This window comes from Phaenicophaeus curvirostris, chromosome 10, assembly GCF_032191515.1.
Source record: "Phaenicophaeus curvirostris isolate KB17595 chromosome 10, BPBGC_Pcur_1.0, whole genome shotgun sequence".
In the NCBI taxonomy this organism is placed as follows: domain Eukaryota; kingdom Metazoa; phylum Chordata; class Aves; order Cuculiformes; family Cuculidae; genus Phaenicophaeus; species Phaenicophaeus curvirostris.
The window spans coordinates 6,879,316-6,895,395 of NC_091401.1; the positions used below are offsets into that span (position 1 = coordinate 6,879,316).

The window sequence follows — 16,080 nt, forward strand, 5'->3', positions numbered from 1 at the left end:
CATTACACGATGGATATGTTTTAGCAATAATATTAAAAAGTCTTCACAATGGCGTGGACAAGCTCAGAAATCAGAGAGTGACCCAGACAGATCAAGGTATTTCCACCATGACTGGACAGGGCCCAGACCAATTTAATATTATTTTAAAGTTACTTAGGCTTTAAGCAAGTTGTCAACCAGGTGACTTTCAGAGTTCCCTTCCTCCTTTGCTTATTGTACAGTTCTGCAGTTTGTATGCATCGCCATGGGCTTGTCCAGCTGGGGAATGTTGGCAACATGTTTCCAGATGAATCAAAACATTGCTGCCATTTTACTCATTCAATCACATGCATAGGTCTACTCTCCTGAAATAAAGCTAGAATATGAGGTCTGACAGAAAGAAACAAGACTAACCCCAAGAACCAAGAATGGGAGGGGAGAGACAAAGAGGTGGTAATAGAACCATGTTCTAAGCTGTCACGGTGAGACAATGTTCAAATCAAGTGCTTTCCTTGATACAAGTGGTTATATGTTCAAACATAGATCTTTTCTTACTCTTGGTCTGAAAATGTCAGTGTGTAAGAGCTAACAGTGAATTAACATCAGTTTTCTTGTGAAAGAGAAAAAAATCCACAACAGAAACTTTTCAATTATGAAATGAGACTTACGGTGAAGAATGCATGTCTTGTTCGTGTGTTTTTGAATGGTACAAGTGATTTTCGGAAGGCAGAGAAAGCGTGAAAGGTGGCAATCACCCAGGCCACCCAAGTACAGCAGTCAGCGATGAAAACATTAGAAAGTGGGAGATGTGATTTGAGAAGATGTGATTTGAAAAGACAGAAGATTAGGTGTTTGAGCAGTAGCTGAGAAAGTTCATTCAGACAGTGAAAGTGCTCAAAGCATTCTAATGGAAGAACTGAACATGAAAAAGGTTTTTGCAAAAATAACTTCAAAAATTCTGTCAGATGAACAAAGAGAATGTTGCAAGGAATTGTTAGCTATTTTAAACTAATAACAATACCACCATGGTTGAGCACCCACCCCATTCACCAGAATTGGCTCCCTGTGGTACCTACTCCTTCCAAAAGATTAAGTTAGTGCTCAAAGGAACCCATTTTTCCTGGTAAAAGATGTGAAAACAAAAATGATGGAGTTCATCAACAGCTTTTCAGGAAATTATCTGCAAAATTGCTATGAATGTTGATGGCATCGTTTGCAGCTGTGTGTTAATAGAGAAGGGAAGTATTTTGAAGGTGATAGTTGATTTTCTTGTTCAGTAAAAGGAATTATAGGCACAGTCCCACTTTTTTATGTTGGACTTCATATTATAATATTATTGATGTGCTTTGGAAACTATAGTATTATTGTTCAATTTCCCCATGCAAAAGAAAAGAGGGAAGAAGGATGACTGTAGCAGATGTACCTGTTCTCAATGAGACATCACTGCAGGGGTCTAGTGAAAGGGTTTTCAGCTCTAAATTTGTAAGTGTGGAAAGGTTGCTTATTTCTGCAGAAGCTTTTAGACTTCTAGATTAAAACATGATTTTTAGTATAATGGAAACATATTTAATCTTCCCGAATCATGTTAATAGCCACTTACCTTACTTCTATCTACTTAAAACAAATCAGTGATGCTCAGCAAGAACTGGATGTATAATAAATCACTGACTTGACTGGCAACAGCTTTGGCATCCCTGTTTCTAAGAAATATTTTTTTTCCCTGGGTTTGGTGTTTATTTCTCAGGTCACATCCTCCTCTCAGGTTCTTTCATCACTTTGAGGCTACATTGCCATCTGCTTCTACTTACTAAACTCTAATATAACTTGTCAAGAAGCTTTCCTCTTGGGTTCATATCCACTGCCATGGGCACTCTTTCCAACAGATTATGTTGTATTTAAAGGTTGAAAGATTATTTCTCCATTTAGATCATAAAAGCAATTTATATGCATGTGCTATGTTTGATAGTCTACATTTCACTTTGTAGCAGTATGGTAGCTGGTATTCTTCATCTTTTATCTACATGTGTTTGACTCTTATTATCCATGATTTTAAGATTCAGCAGCAAAGAGGGAAGCTTAGCAGTCTGAAATGTGTAAGGATTGAATTCTGACTAGCACAACCCAAACTGAAGCATTTTAGCTTGATCAAAGTACAATTATGATTTCTAGAATGTCACACTTTGCGCGGACACAATCTGATAGGAAATGTCAAACTCTTCAGTTTCTGGAAAAGGAAATCACAGTCATATGCTAAAAAAATAATCCAATCTCCTGCAGTCAGCTGTGTTATCTAAAATTCGTTCACACAAACTTTGTTCACACAAATCTGCCCTTGCTTCCACCCTCTGTAGGATTCCTTTTTGTGTTTAAGTTTATCCAGGAGTTCCTTGTTCATCCACGCAGGTCTCCTGGCATTGTTGCCCGACTTCCTCTTTGTTGGCACGCGTTGCACCTGAGCTTGGAGGAAGTAATCTTTGAAAAATAACCAGCTATCTCGGTACCCCCTGCCCTCCAGGGCATTAGCCAGGACATCAACACATCCTGGAAGAGGCCAAAGCCTGCTCTCCTGAAGTCTAGGGTAGTAAGCTTGCTGTACAGAATCATAGAATCACCAGGTTGGAAAACCCATTGGATCATCGAGTCCAACCACTATAAATACAGTTCACGCCATAGCAAACAGCAGAATCACTCACTCTGAAACTACCAATGGCACAAGTGATCTCCATTTCAGTTTAGTACATTTCATATGTAGAACTTGTAGAACAAAGTACAAATAGCAGTGCATTATACAAACTTCATGCTTTGCTAGGGTCTGGAGTGTGTTTAGTTTGTGGTTTGGGGACAGACTCAGCAATGGGATAACATTTGTCTCTCTCTACTTGTGAAAGCAGCAGCAGCTGCAGGACTGAGACTTTTTTTTAGCTTAACTCAGTCACCCATCAACAGGTTTTCCTGTGGATTGAGCAGGGAAGTATCTGTGATCTAGGTGATGGAAAGCAGTACATAGATCCGGTAGTCATGGGGAGTGTAGGATTTAGATCAGAAAAGGCCATATAAATAGATGTTGATGAGTTTCTTCATTTTTAAGTAATTTATAATTTTACATTTTCGCATATTTACATAAAAGGGAAATTGTATTCAGAAGTTTTTTGAAGCCATTGCAATAGCAAATTTTAATAACTTAATTGCAGGAGTCATTGGATATCCAGCAGGCTTTCTTACTATAAGAACTGACTATACCTTAGGATCATATCTTGAGAGGAAGCAGCCTTATCCACAAAGTAACAAATGGAGGAAGTCCCCCTTCCTGAAATGACCAGAAAAAGGTAAGAGGTTTCCTCAGTACGTGAGGAACTGGGCTGGAAGGCAGAGAACTGCACCAATTCATTTGGGATCAGTAGAAAAAAATCAGTAAGGCACAAACACTTGTTTGAAATGGGGCTGAAGTAAGCGAAAGCCTTGCTGATGTCAGAGTGCTGAGGACAGGAGGCTTCATCAGCTTCAAAAGAGCACGCAATGGAGAGCTGAAAATTCGAACAAGCTTCCACATTCACTGAGACAAGCCTGAGATCTCTACTTTTAGACATATCTCCATCTGTAATACCGGTTATATTATAGACACTGAGCCAGAAATCCCTTTCATTTACAATAGAATGAACTAGGAGCAGCACCATCAGTTTTTACAGAAGAACATCGGAATTGAAACAATGCAAGAGCAGAATGAGACCTTTGCAACAGTCTAAGTTGTTTATCTCTGTAGGTAGCTTTCTTTTTAAACACTTAGACAGAAACAGAAAGCACCACTCTGCCTCTGAAAGAAATTACTGTTAGAGAACGCTCTCTGCGCATGACGTGTTTGTTGTGTATTGTATCCAAGCCAAAAAATGTAGAATATATCATGGTGCACATATGAAATAGCTGGAGTCTAGTGAGCCAGTAGCAGCTGATTAGATCACCCCTGAATAAAAAAAACAACCCTACATAATGAAGGCAGTTAAAGAGATAAATATCAGCAGTTTCCTCCTGCCAGAGATCAGCTCCCAAAATAAACATTCAAAGTTGTCTTTCATTATCTACTATTAATAGACAGACTTGGAAAAAATTCTGGGGCTTTTATGAACTGATTTACTAATCTCATGATTGCAAGTGTAGCACCCCATAATTAAGAAGTAAATAGTTTTACCAGTGAAGGTCTTTTTTTTTCTTTATTCAAATACCTGTTGGAATGCCAGGAAGATCTCTTCATTGAAATAATCAGGAGGAATGTTAGGAACTTTACCTTGGTATGCTGGAAATGAAATATATAGTGAGTGTATTTCAACTCAACAATAAGGAAGGCCTTAACAGTTACAATTTTAGTAATAAATTATCCAAGTAGTATGCATTTATAAGCACTTAAACTCATGAACTTTGCCTTGAAAATGCATTTCTTTTCAGTCACAGTGTAAGAATATCACTAGCACACAGGAATTTTGTCCAGAGGCAATTGACAACTGAGAATACTGACCAAAAAGCTACAGTATTTCTATTTCTGCTAGCTCTGCACTGTTCAAAGCCAAAGAATGAGAATGAAATTATAATCTAGCACCTGCAATCTGTTAAGAATGCTGTGTTCCATTTTCAAAATCATTACAACTCTCAGACCAGGAAAAAATAATTTTGAATTCCAAATCTTAGCTTCTGTCTGAGAGCCAGCAGTTAGAAAAGCAACCTCAGCTTGTGCTCAACAGAGCACAATTACACTTTACTCATCAAAGAATCATCCATTTATTTTCTAGCAACAGAAATTTATTTGTGTGCTTCCTTCTCAAAGCACGTTACTCAGCAGAGCAAAGGTGGGATTAGTTGCACTCTGCATAATCTGAATTTATCTTGCTACGGATTTATGAGCTCTGATTGTTTGTTCCATAACTCCTTCATGAAGTTTTACTGGAACAGTGACTTGGGGCTAACTCCATCATGAGTCCAGCATAGACAGATATCGGAAGGAACTGGAGTCTGGCAGTGCATTCTCGTAGACAATGTCAGTGAAGGCAAAGCAGAGCCAGAGGGCACTGGGAGTTCCAGAAACAGTGACAGAGGTATTACATACTGCAGAAGTGAACTCAGCCATTTGTTAGGACAGAGGAGGAACTTAAAATTATTATCTGAATACAAACAATAGAGGGATTTTTTTACTCATGCAAATTGTATCAGTTTAAATAAAATTGATGCAAAAAAAACTAATGCAGTTAAATCTGTGCAAAGCCCCATTCATATAGTCTGAAAATCAGGTAACATTGTTTAATTTTTATATGTAAATTTATTGAACCTGGGGCATTGGAACAGATTGGTCAGAGAAGTTGTAGATGCTCCATCCCTGGAGATGTTCAAGGCCAGCTTGGATGAGGCTATGAGCAACCTGATCCAGTGAAGATGTTCCTACTCATGGTAGGAGGGTTGGAACTGGATGATCTTTAAGTTCCCTTCCAACTCAAACAATTCTATGAATCTATGATTTCAAATTAAGAGAATCTGCACAGGATTCTGTAATTTGAGAACAGCCCTTTGGTTAATCCAACTAAAATTTCTTCTAGGTACAGCTTCAGACAGAATGGGCCCTGGGATATACATGTGTTGCAAGTGCATCCCAACAAGATATCAGCATTTCATATTAGCTGGTGATCTCTTTGCTTTGTACCAGGTAGCAATGTAGCAGTCTCCCACAGTGTCACTATGAAGGCTCAACTAGCCCTGAATATGCGGCTGAGGAAAAAAGAGGTTTTGTACAATTTTTCCCATTCTTTAAGGTTGCCAAGCGCTCTATCTTTCTGCTGATTACAACACCACAGACTGAGCATTAGCAACACAGTGAAGTGCAATTGTTATTCATCAGAGAACTCTTGGGTTCAAGAAAACGGAATAACCGGACTTACATGCTAGAGGACAATTATATATTCTAAAATAACTGCAGGTCAAAATATGATGTCTGGTTTCAAAAAGAAGCACAGCAGCACAGAGTACTAGGAAGCCAGTCACAGGGATTAGCTGCTAGTTGTGCATTGCCTGCATCTTTGGTTTAAAGCAGAAGTAAAACATAACTTCCTTGTAAGATTGTCTGCAAATGCCCTTCCTTAGACAGAATTCTAGCTTCATTGTGTTAGAAATTAAGAACTGCTGTTCTTCTTGCTCAGCATGCTGTGCATCCAGACCAATGTTTCTATACAACTGGCAGTGTCTTCCAGGAGCCTTTCAGACATGCAGAGCATGCAGAGGGAGAAGAGAAATAGTAGACCTGCAAGGTGATCAGTTTGACTGTCAGGAATGCAGGGTACTGTCACATCCTGTTGGAATCAAATGGCAAGTCATTTCCTTGTCATCCCTCCCATATCTAAAAGGGGTTATAAATATTTGGCCCTCACTGAAAAGCCCTAATTAGTCCTCCAGTTCACCAGTCACAAAGCACCAGAGCTGACGTTAAACAGGAGTGACAAAGTGACAGAAAAGATCACATACCATGGCTGGAGAGCATGCCATGTTCTATTGACAAGAGTGTTCATGGTGCTGCAATGCCTCATATTTGCCATTGGTGAGGAGGGGTCAAAGGCAGAGCATCATCTGGATGGACAGATTTAACAGAGAGCTGCTTTCTTTCCAAGATAGACTCACATCTTCTTGTCAGAATTATACTGAGAAGTATCAGATTCATGACGAATCTCTAAATTGTCTGTGGAAGGAAATCATATGCATGCATGGAGGGCCCCTTCTACCCATTACACTGCTAAAGACAGCTGTTGCCCAGATTACCATCTACTGAACCAGCGCCTCAGCAGCCCTGCTGAAAATGCAGTGTGCTCAATGCAACTTTTATCTGAAGCTCACTTACATTCTTTTCCTCGTACTGAGCTCTCCTCAACTGACCTGGAAAAGTGTGGCCAGTGGTTTTGTGCAGGTAATGAGTCTCTGCTGTCTCCAAATCACAGAAGTGCTCTTCCCTGTCTACTGATTGATAAAAATACATGTTTTCCTAGACAGGGATTTTCATTGGAGAGGGATGATGACCAGTAAAATCAATATCCACCCTCTGGATTTGGAGGGGCATGCGTGGGACACGAGCTTGTGGCAGAATGCAGCCTCAGGCCTGTTGTTAACACATCAGTTAACATGTAACTTGAAATACATTTGTTTTTCTGCTTAGCCTTCCTTGACCCTTCCTTATTTCTATCGTTCCTGTAAGCAGCTTCCTCTGTTTCCTGTTAATGGACTAACTACTTTGTGCTGAGCAAGGGGAAGTAGAGTTGAAGAAATTCCAAACTTAAGGTCATTAAGGCTTCGTAATTTAATCATCACACTATAATGACAAAGGGAAAGTGGTTGCAACTAAGAGGTCACTTTTCCAGAAATTCCCACTCCAAAGATGTCATCCTTTTAGACAAAAAAAAACCACTATGGTCTGAGGTTTCCAGGCAATGCAAGGAAACACTGTACACTTTCTAATACTCCTTTGATTCTCATAATTCATGAAATCCAGCTGAAGTAGGAAATTTAGCTACCTTTGAGCCATTTCTTTGCAGCCCCTCATACAAGGAACGCTGCAAAAGAACAGAACAGCAAAGGCCCAAGCGGCAGTGTGAATGATCCACCTGCTTTTTCTGTGCCAGCAACCAACAGATTTCACTGCAGCCCAGAAAATAACGCTTTTATTTTTAATAAGGGCAAGATGGTAAAAATAATATTTCAGCAAGTTCCTGAATTGTGCTCACAAGAACATGACTGTTGTGAGTAAATTGAAAGCTTGTTATCTGCTTGTTGAATCCTAGTTTCAGAAAGGGTGAAAATTTAGTCAATATCAGAAGTCTCAGCTATACTAGCAGTGAAAGCTGGGCAGGAATTTTAAAATGAAGAAAGTTGTCTCAGTATCAATGTGAGAAAAAATACCTCTAAAATTGCAGGCTTTTTAAAATATACAAAACCAGCAACAACAATTGCTAAAATAAAATCTATTTATCCAGCAAACAATTAGAGTCACAAAGCAAGTGACACAGAATATGAGCTTTCAATTTGTATGTGCTGTTCTCAAGGTAGATAACCTTGGGAACGTAACTGATACATGGTTGTACAGATTTTTATAATCGCCTCCACCCTCTGGTCAATATATATTCTTGTTTCAATGTAGGTTGCCCTCATTTTCTTCTTTCTGAGTACAGCTGGTGGATTACTATGCAAACTGTACCACACAGAAGACTTAACTCTGTCTCCTAGGATGGGGACCCTCTGGCACATACATTACACTTTAATTTTATTCTGTATTTCACTGCTGAGTACCACAGGGTAAGTAGCACAGTACTGAATGTAGCTTAATTCAGGAAGCTTATCTGTTAATGATAAATACCCTTTTTTCACTTTTTAAATGTGGAATATTTTTTCACTTTTTAAGTGTAGAATGCTTTTTCACCGTTTAAATGTTGGCTGTTATACAATTAAACTATGTGATTTTTAAAAAGAAGAAATAATTGAATTTTGCTGTTGCCTAGTTCTGCACTGGCTCCTGTCTTTGAGAGAAATCTGTAGCGTGGATTTCTAATGTCGCATCTGAAGAGGAGAGATCTTGACAAAATATCCACTGTAGTTATAAACCACTTTTGACTCTGAATATACCTACAATAACCTTTGCCTTAGGACCTGCTGATACGTAACTGCTCAAAGATAGCACTGAAGAGAGACCAAGTGGCAACTTGCAACTGCTTTCCCTTTTTTCATGGAAGAAGAAATCCAGGAAGGAAAAGCAATGAAAACTTTCTTACTTTAGTGGTCTTCACATGGTCTCTTTCCTCCTTAGCCTTGGCTCAGTCTGTTTTTCAATTGTTTGCTGCATTTAATTGATTAATCATTTGTGTGGTATTTGCTCCTACTCCTCCTAGTTTCTCTAAATGTCATTGCTTAGATTTTGAGGGGCAGTGGGGACATTTACAGCAACGAATTCACTTAAGGACAGATTCCCTACACTGTGCCAAGTACAACAGAGATAATTAAGGAGTGGGCACCACAGAGGTTGAAACTGAACTGGGCCTCCTGAAACTGTGGACCACTGTCAGAGCATGTCAAAAAATTTTAGCCCTGGAAATTCCTTCCCTATACAAAACACCCCAAAAAGCAGAGCCATCCATGTTGTGATCTGCAGCAAGATTTTGGTCTTCTGACAGCTCATCTCTGCAGGGTTTTGTAGCATCACAAGCACTACACACTTTTTAGTATTTTTGTTCTGCAGCATTTTCAGAGTGAATTAGAAGGACTAAATGAGGTAATGGCTTTGTGTCATAAAGAAATTCGCAGGAGTTAGGAGAAATATATAGCATTCCAACAAATAACAGGAGTTACATGGTACACTAGTTCCCTAACATTAACATATTTTGCTTTGCAACAGTGGGGGTGACAACGCCATGAGCAAGTAAATAGCAAGTCTTTGCTATTATCCTATATTGTCTGAGTTGAGCTGCATTCATTCATCCTTTCTATAGCTCCCTGTATCTTGGACAGCTGACCTCCTTCCATTTTAGTGGGATAAAGAGCAAAGGATGCTTTCCGTGCAAGATCCCTGGAGATGTTCAAAAAATGTGTAGACGTGGCACTTCATAACATGGTTTAGTAGGCATAGTGCTGTCGGGCTTACTGTTGGACTTTCCAACTTTAATGATTCTAGGATTCTATGAAATGAACATATTTCACCTTTGATTCACTCAGAGCTTTTTCATGAAGGACTAAGTACATACAGGAAGGAAAAGTCAGTCATAGATGAAACTCTGTGTCTATTCAAATATTCAGTGAAACACCCAAAACCATATATTGAGGTCCCAACATTCTTAAACAGTTTTTGAGTCACTAATTCCGTAAGGGATTCACCATGTTGTTTTTCTTGGTAGGATCAAGCAAAGACCAGCTGGTGGCTTGAGAACATGGGATCCTGAAACAGGTACCCACATGTTGTTAGTGCTGTTAGCATCCAAGGCAGATTTTGAACATCCTAGCTCCTATTCCTTACTTTAATGTGCTGTATTTCAGCTTACCTCACCAGATGTGATTTTAACAACAACTCAAGACCATTTTGTGACTGGACCCAGCCTTGCGATGTCAACCAGGGAATGTGGATACGAACCAAGCATGAGACTCCAACTGATGGAACAGGTCCTGATGGAGACTATCCTGATGGAAGTAAGTGCTTGCTTGTGGCATTGTTGGTTTCCTTTTGAAGACAGCTTGACTACCTTTATCCTTCTTTCTTTGAAAGAGAAAAGAGTTTCATGACGCCCTTTGAAATGTCTCAGTTTTGTTTCAAGCTGACACCTGACCTGATTTTTCGCTGCTTCAGTTATAAGGAAACTAAACTGAGTTGCCACATCATGGGTTGGAAATCCTTATCAGTGCATGGGATTAGAAGAAAGCTAATTATATCATGCGTAAAGCCTCATAGGTAATGCAGTGACGTGCAACAGATCGTTATTCAAGAGAAGTCTTTTGGCCAAATTACACTGATACCAGTTAATGGCAGTAAATGTAATGACTGCTGTACTTGCAGTAGAAAATATTCACTCCAGCCAAGTGTTACATGATCAAGCCTGAAATTAATGAAAATCTTTAAAAACCTTGTCCTTAGTTACATGTGATTGAAAAAATGGGGTCTCATATGATCATATCGACAAAAGAGAGCTTACTATGGCTCCATCTCTATCTATTTGAACTGCTATCCTTGCACTAGCATATCCATTTACAGAGAATGAGTCTGCAGTCGTATTGCTTTCTGTAATTATCCTGAGGCTGACAGGTCAGATACTGTTGGACTTAGTAGCAGATTACAACAGAAGTAATTGGGATTTTTACTAAATAATTTTCCACATTTTTGCATTTTTGGTATTTTGATAATAAAAATTAAAATTGCCTGTCAAAAGAAGAAATGAAATATTTTTAATTTGAATTCATACAAATAATAATGTTTTGCTTTTTTAATTGACACAGACCGTATAACTTTAACTTTGACTTACATTTCCTTGCCAACTAAAATACATGAGTGAATGTTAGATAATATGTGTGGAGCCATGCTTTACCATACAGAAATTGTCAGTCATTTCTTTTCAATTCCTTTCCAGAGTCAGATGAGCAAGAATTGGCTTTAACTGCACTAGGGAAATGTAGCTTTGATCTTAGCCCTTGGGAAGCAAAAAAACTTCAGCCTTAGTAAAGCAAAATGTGATCTCATATTAAATCAATTCAGACTAAACATTTCAAATCCTAAAAGAAATACTGTGAGCTTCTGAATTTTGAGAAGTTTCCTTCCTTCTTATAAGGTCAAACCTAAATAGTTTTATGGAAATATCTGCATTGCTTTCTACCCCTTCCATTTTGAGACAAAACGAAATGCTGGTGGGTTGGAATTTACTTTGTGCCTGGGATTTGCTAAACTTGGGACCAGAATACTTTGAAAAAGTAGATCCTACAAGAGAAGTTGTATGACAGATTGCATTATTTTCCTTTGAAGAAAGAAGAAACTGAACATGGATCAGTGAAGCACTGTGTTTGGAGGTTCTATCTCTTGAAAGAGGCCCACATCTTTACTTGTGATCCCAAACTAACTGTTCATGTGAGATGGGATAGATTGGCTTTGCTTTCTAACTAACAGTCTAATTTGGATGACTAGATGGTACTAACCACTGCAATGTAAATTCCAAACACCTTCTACTTTGTTTCTTCCAGAGTTGGGTTGTACTTCAGTTTTAAATGACACCTAACAAGTTGCAAAGATCCAACCTTATTTTTTTTCACTCTACAGGAGGCTATTTCATCTATCAAGAAGCAAGTAATCTGATTCCATTTGACGTGAATCGGCTTGAGAGCCCAGATATTGTGGTTTCTGAAAAAATATGCATAGACTTCTGGTACTATATGTTTGGGTCAGAAGACATGAATGAGCTGAGAGTGCTTATCCAAGACAGCACTGGGGTGTCTACGGTGTGGAGACGGAAGGGTAACCAGAGTCCCTTCTGGACCTATGGCATCATCACTCATACTTTTCCAACACAGAGAACAATAAAGGTAATATATTTTCAGAATAAGTTTCTTTGAGCAGTGTCAGCATTTGTTCTGCCCTTGCAGGCAGCAAGAAGTTGTGCATGTAAGCTAGAAAATATAATAAAATTTGCTTATTTTGTAAATATATGACCTTATGTCATTGGCTCTGTGCCATGAACTATGAGAAGAAACAAAAAACACCCTAAGTTTTACTGGTGCTGGTAGTTAGGGCATAAAGTATATTGAGTCTTCTCTCTTCTCCTTTACTTTCCTCTTCCATTTCATCATGAAGTCAAACGCAGGTTTGCCTGATGTGAGTTAAGGTTTGAACTTTGAGATGCTGCCTACATTAAACTCTTCTGTAGAATCCAGACAACTAATTCTTATAAATCATTTATTAGTCAGCAGAGTAGAGAGGAATGCTTCTTGAAGTCCTTACCTTATTACAGAAAATATATTTTAGGCTGCTGAAGGAAACTAGAAAAACTGTTACAGCCTCAGCCTATTTGATTCCTGTAGATACAGACCAGAAAATATTTTGAAAACATGCTAAGGGAAACTGTCTCCTATTTGCCTAAACAATTCTGATGCAGTGATCCACTTTGTGTCCTGACTAGGTAATTTTTGAGGCTCTTCGAGGACTGACAGAATATGGAGATACTGCACTGGACAATGTGAGAGTAAGGGATGGATCCTGTGGTAAGTTTATGTTTGCATCTTAGTTTATAATCCTTCCTTGCCTCTGTTTAAACTGTTGACCATTACTCAGTTCCATGTACAATAAACTCCTCATACCTTCAAACCACAAGAGACAAATGATAAAAACTTTACAGCTCACTTCATTTGAATGTTATCCGTTTTGTTGTAGTTTCTTCCTAAATCTTTCCTCAGTATCTCAAAGGTTCAGAACAAGCTACGCCCGTTCCTGCAAATGTAACCAGGTCACACTCACAAGGTCCAGCAAACTTTACCTTTATTTTAAGTCTGAAGTGCATCTCTAAACCCTTAATCTGGTCTTGGACTCCAGATTAAATGCTCTAAACAGCATTTTATAGCAAATCTCAGTTCATAAAAGCTCAGCAAATACACAGCACTGCCATATGTCACAAAGAGAAACATCAGTGAGTCAATAAAGCTGAGTTCAACTGCTGATTATGAATCAGCAATTTGAACTTGATCACCGATCTTATAAAAATCAGTCAAGACTGGCGTAAGATGTGGATGACTGGGATCTGGAAGTGAATTACAGTTTCATCCTGTCTTTACTGACAAGCATGTAATATTTACAAAACGTGAATTGAGCAAGAAACATTCTGAAAATTATACTGAAAGTTCAAGTTACGTGCAATCTATTGGTTTCTTCTAAATTGTAATCATAACTATCTTGCAAAATGCCCACATCCAGGGGAGTTTGAATCATATGGTTAGCACAAAAGCAGTACCATCATAGTATGTAGTTACTGCTTCATTATTCAAAAATCTTTAACTTGTTTCCATATGACTTGTTTTCTATATTACAACTTAATCCCTATAAATAATTTCATTGGCAATGTCAGTAATGAAGAAGGCCAACTGCCTTGCTTGTCGGATTTGGATGATTATATACCTATCAATAAGTAAGTTGGAAAGCTTTGTTCTCCTAGATCAATTCATCTCTTGGTTATCTCCTCGTACACTGGCTGTTATTGCACACTCAGTGCATAGTGGAGGATTCACAAGGGTCCAGTGGGAAAGTATCTGAATTAGGAAAGTTGGCTTTTTGCTCTGCAAAGGGGCAGGAGTGAACGTGTGTGTGCTCTGAAGATTTTAGTCTGTTGTACTTCCAGAGGTTCAGATCCATTACTCATTTGCATGCCATGTGGTGAAGGAACATGACATCAAGAAAATACTCCTGTATTGCTAGCTGACATGTAAAAGTATATGAGGAAGACCACTTCTTTCAGAAGATGTTTTTGTGATGGATACAGAACAGGTGGAGAAGATGCTTACATCTGATAGCAGTCAGAAGCAGCCTTGAGGGAAGACTCCATAAAAGGATTGTTTGTTGTGTCTATTAATAGAAAGCTCTTACAGCTGTCACCTTCCTAAGAAATAATAATAATTTTGAAGAAACAACAAAAATGTGATTAGAAACCATCCATGCCCTAAGACTTATTTGCTTCTGCTATATGGTATCTGCTGGCAGCCTACTCACACCCAGGCCTGCCAACACTTGCAGACAGTATGACCTTCATGCCTTAAGACACATGCCAGAGGGAGTCACAGATCCAACCGTAAATATAATTTCAGCTTCAGAGAAGCATGCTGGCACAAGCTCTGTCACTGTCAACAAGCTTACAATCAGATGAGCTTTCCTAAGCATTCAAAAGCCACACATTTTTCAGTATAGGTAGTTCTGCTCAATTCAATGAAAAACTTCTAACTTTATGCTGGTGAAGCATAAGTGGAAATTCAGGTATGTTGGTGTGTATGTAGTGTTCACCCTGTAATGTTATAACTCATTGCATTGACTTGCATTTTCTATGAACAGAAGCTGTCCCTGAACCACCAACAACTACACCATCAGGATCTACACCAGTTCCACTGACAGGTAATTTTGGCCGACCACATATGCTAGACAATGGGTTGTGTAAGGGCACCTAAATGCTACTTACTTGCTTCAGTCAACTTCTTTGGGTATCTCTCTATGGCATTGCCTTATGCCATATAAATCTGCCTTTTCTATTTCAGTTCTTCCATACGTAATCTATGAGATGGGGATGACTGTGTTATCCCACAGCACAATGAGGTGGCTTTTCTGGTTGTATCCATGTGTTAATGAGAACACATTCTTTTTTCCTGTCTCCAGAAGCAGTTTGCAATATACATGGGGATCCTCACTATTTCACATTCGACAAGCAGCGTCATGACTTCATGGGCACCTGCACCTACACCCTCTCCAAGCTGTGTGAGAGCAACAGCTCACTGCCCTATTTCAATGTGGAGGCAGCTAATGAGCACAGGGGAAGCAACACTCGAGTGTCCTACGTCCGACATGTAGATATTGATGTATATGGCTACAGAATCAACCTGGATAAACACAGAGTTGTTAAGGTAAGATTGGAGCCCACTCTCTGTCATTGGTAGCTCACAGTGTGAATGAAGAAATTGTTGTACAATGACTATTGTACAACGATTGTACAATTGTATAAATTTCCAGCATACGTACAGTAATATTTAGCAAGGAGTCAGATACTTAGGAGTAGGAGTAATGTGGAGTTCTTAAGTATTGGAATTTGAGAACTGAAAACATAGGCTAGAATTTTGTGCTGTGTTTCTAAAAGGTGAGATTAGAGCTGACACTTCAAATGCGGTTGGTAAACTAACATGCATTTGTATCTTGGCCCCCATACTCAAGCTTGGTCTGCTTTAGCGAATAAAAGTGTCCTGCATTAACTAAGTCCATGCTGGTGGTTATTTCCCAGTCCTGCATGGTAGCTTGCAAAGCTGCATACTTATCTGATTTCTAGTTATTCCTCATCACTGCTAACTTCACATAACACCTAGCATTTGACATAAAGCAGAGCCATATATGGGAATCCTAGTGTGACAATCTGATTAATCTCCTCCTCATACTGATTGTATCACTTGGCCAGCTTTGTATTTTAAGGCTTCATAACTCCTTAGCATAAGAGGGCAAGACAGCAAATTTTTTTTATTCAAACCACCAATAAATGAGTAGGTCACCTTACTTCATTGCCACCCTTCTTATAAGAAAACTATACAGTGATTTATATGACAGGGATAAAGGTTTAGATGTACAATTAGATCCCTCCCACCTGATGTTAGAAATGCATGGAACTCAAACATCCGCATTTGTCCAACAGCTTCTCTTTTAGACCTTTCCCCTATATTTACTATTTTTATTACGTATATGTTTCTAAGTAAGCAAAACTTTCTTACATATGTAATAATAGCAAACAAAGTAAATGTGAATTTTAGCAAATTTTAAATAAGTTGTAAATTTTACTTGCTCACTCACTTTCTATTTTCTGGCATCCCATATGTGATAATTAGGAAGAG

At 38.7% G+C, this 16,080-nt stretch overlaps 1 protein-coding gene across 1 annotated transcript in view; it reads left to right on the top strand.

The window, feature by feature from the left end:
- Positions 1-16,080, top strand: part of LOC138724734 (IgGFc-binding protein-like) — an 83,426-nt gene that overhangs the window by 12,434 nt on the left and 54,912 nt on the right. Inside the window, exon 2 of the mRNA XM_069864952.1 lies at positions 14,867-15,111. Within this exon, the coding sequence (XP_069721053.1) occupies positions 14,867-15,111 (245 nt within the window). The remainder of the gene's footprint in view (positions 1-14,866; positions 15,112-16,080) is intronic.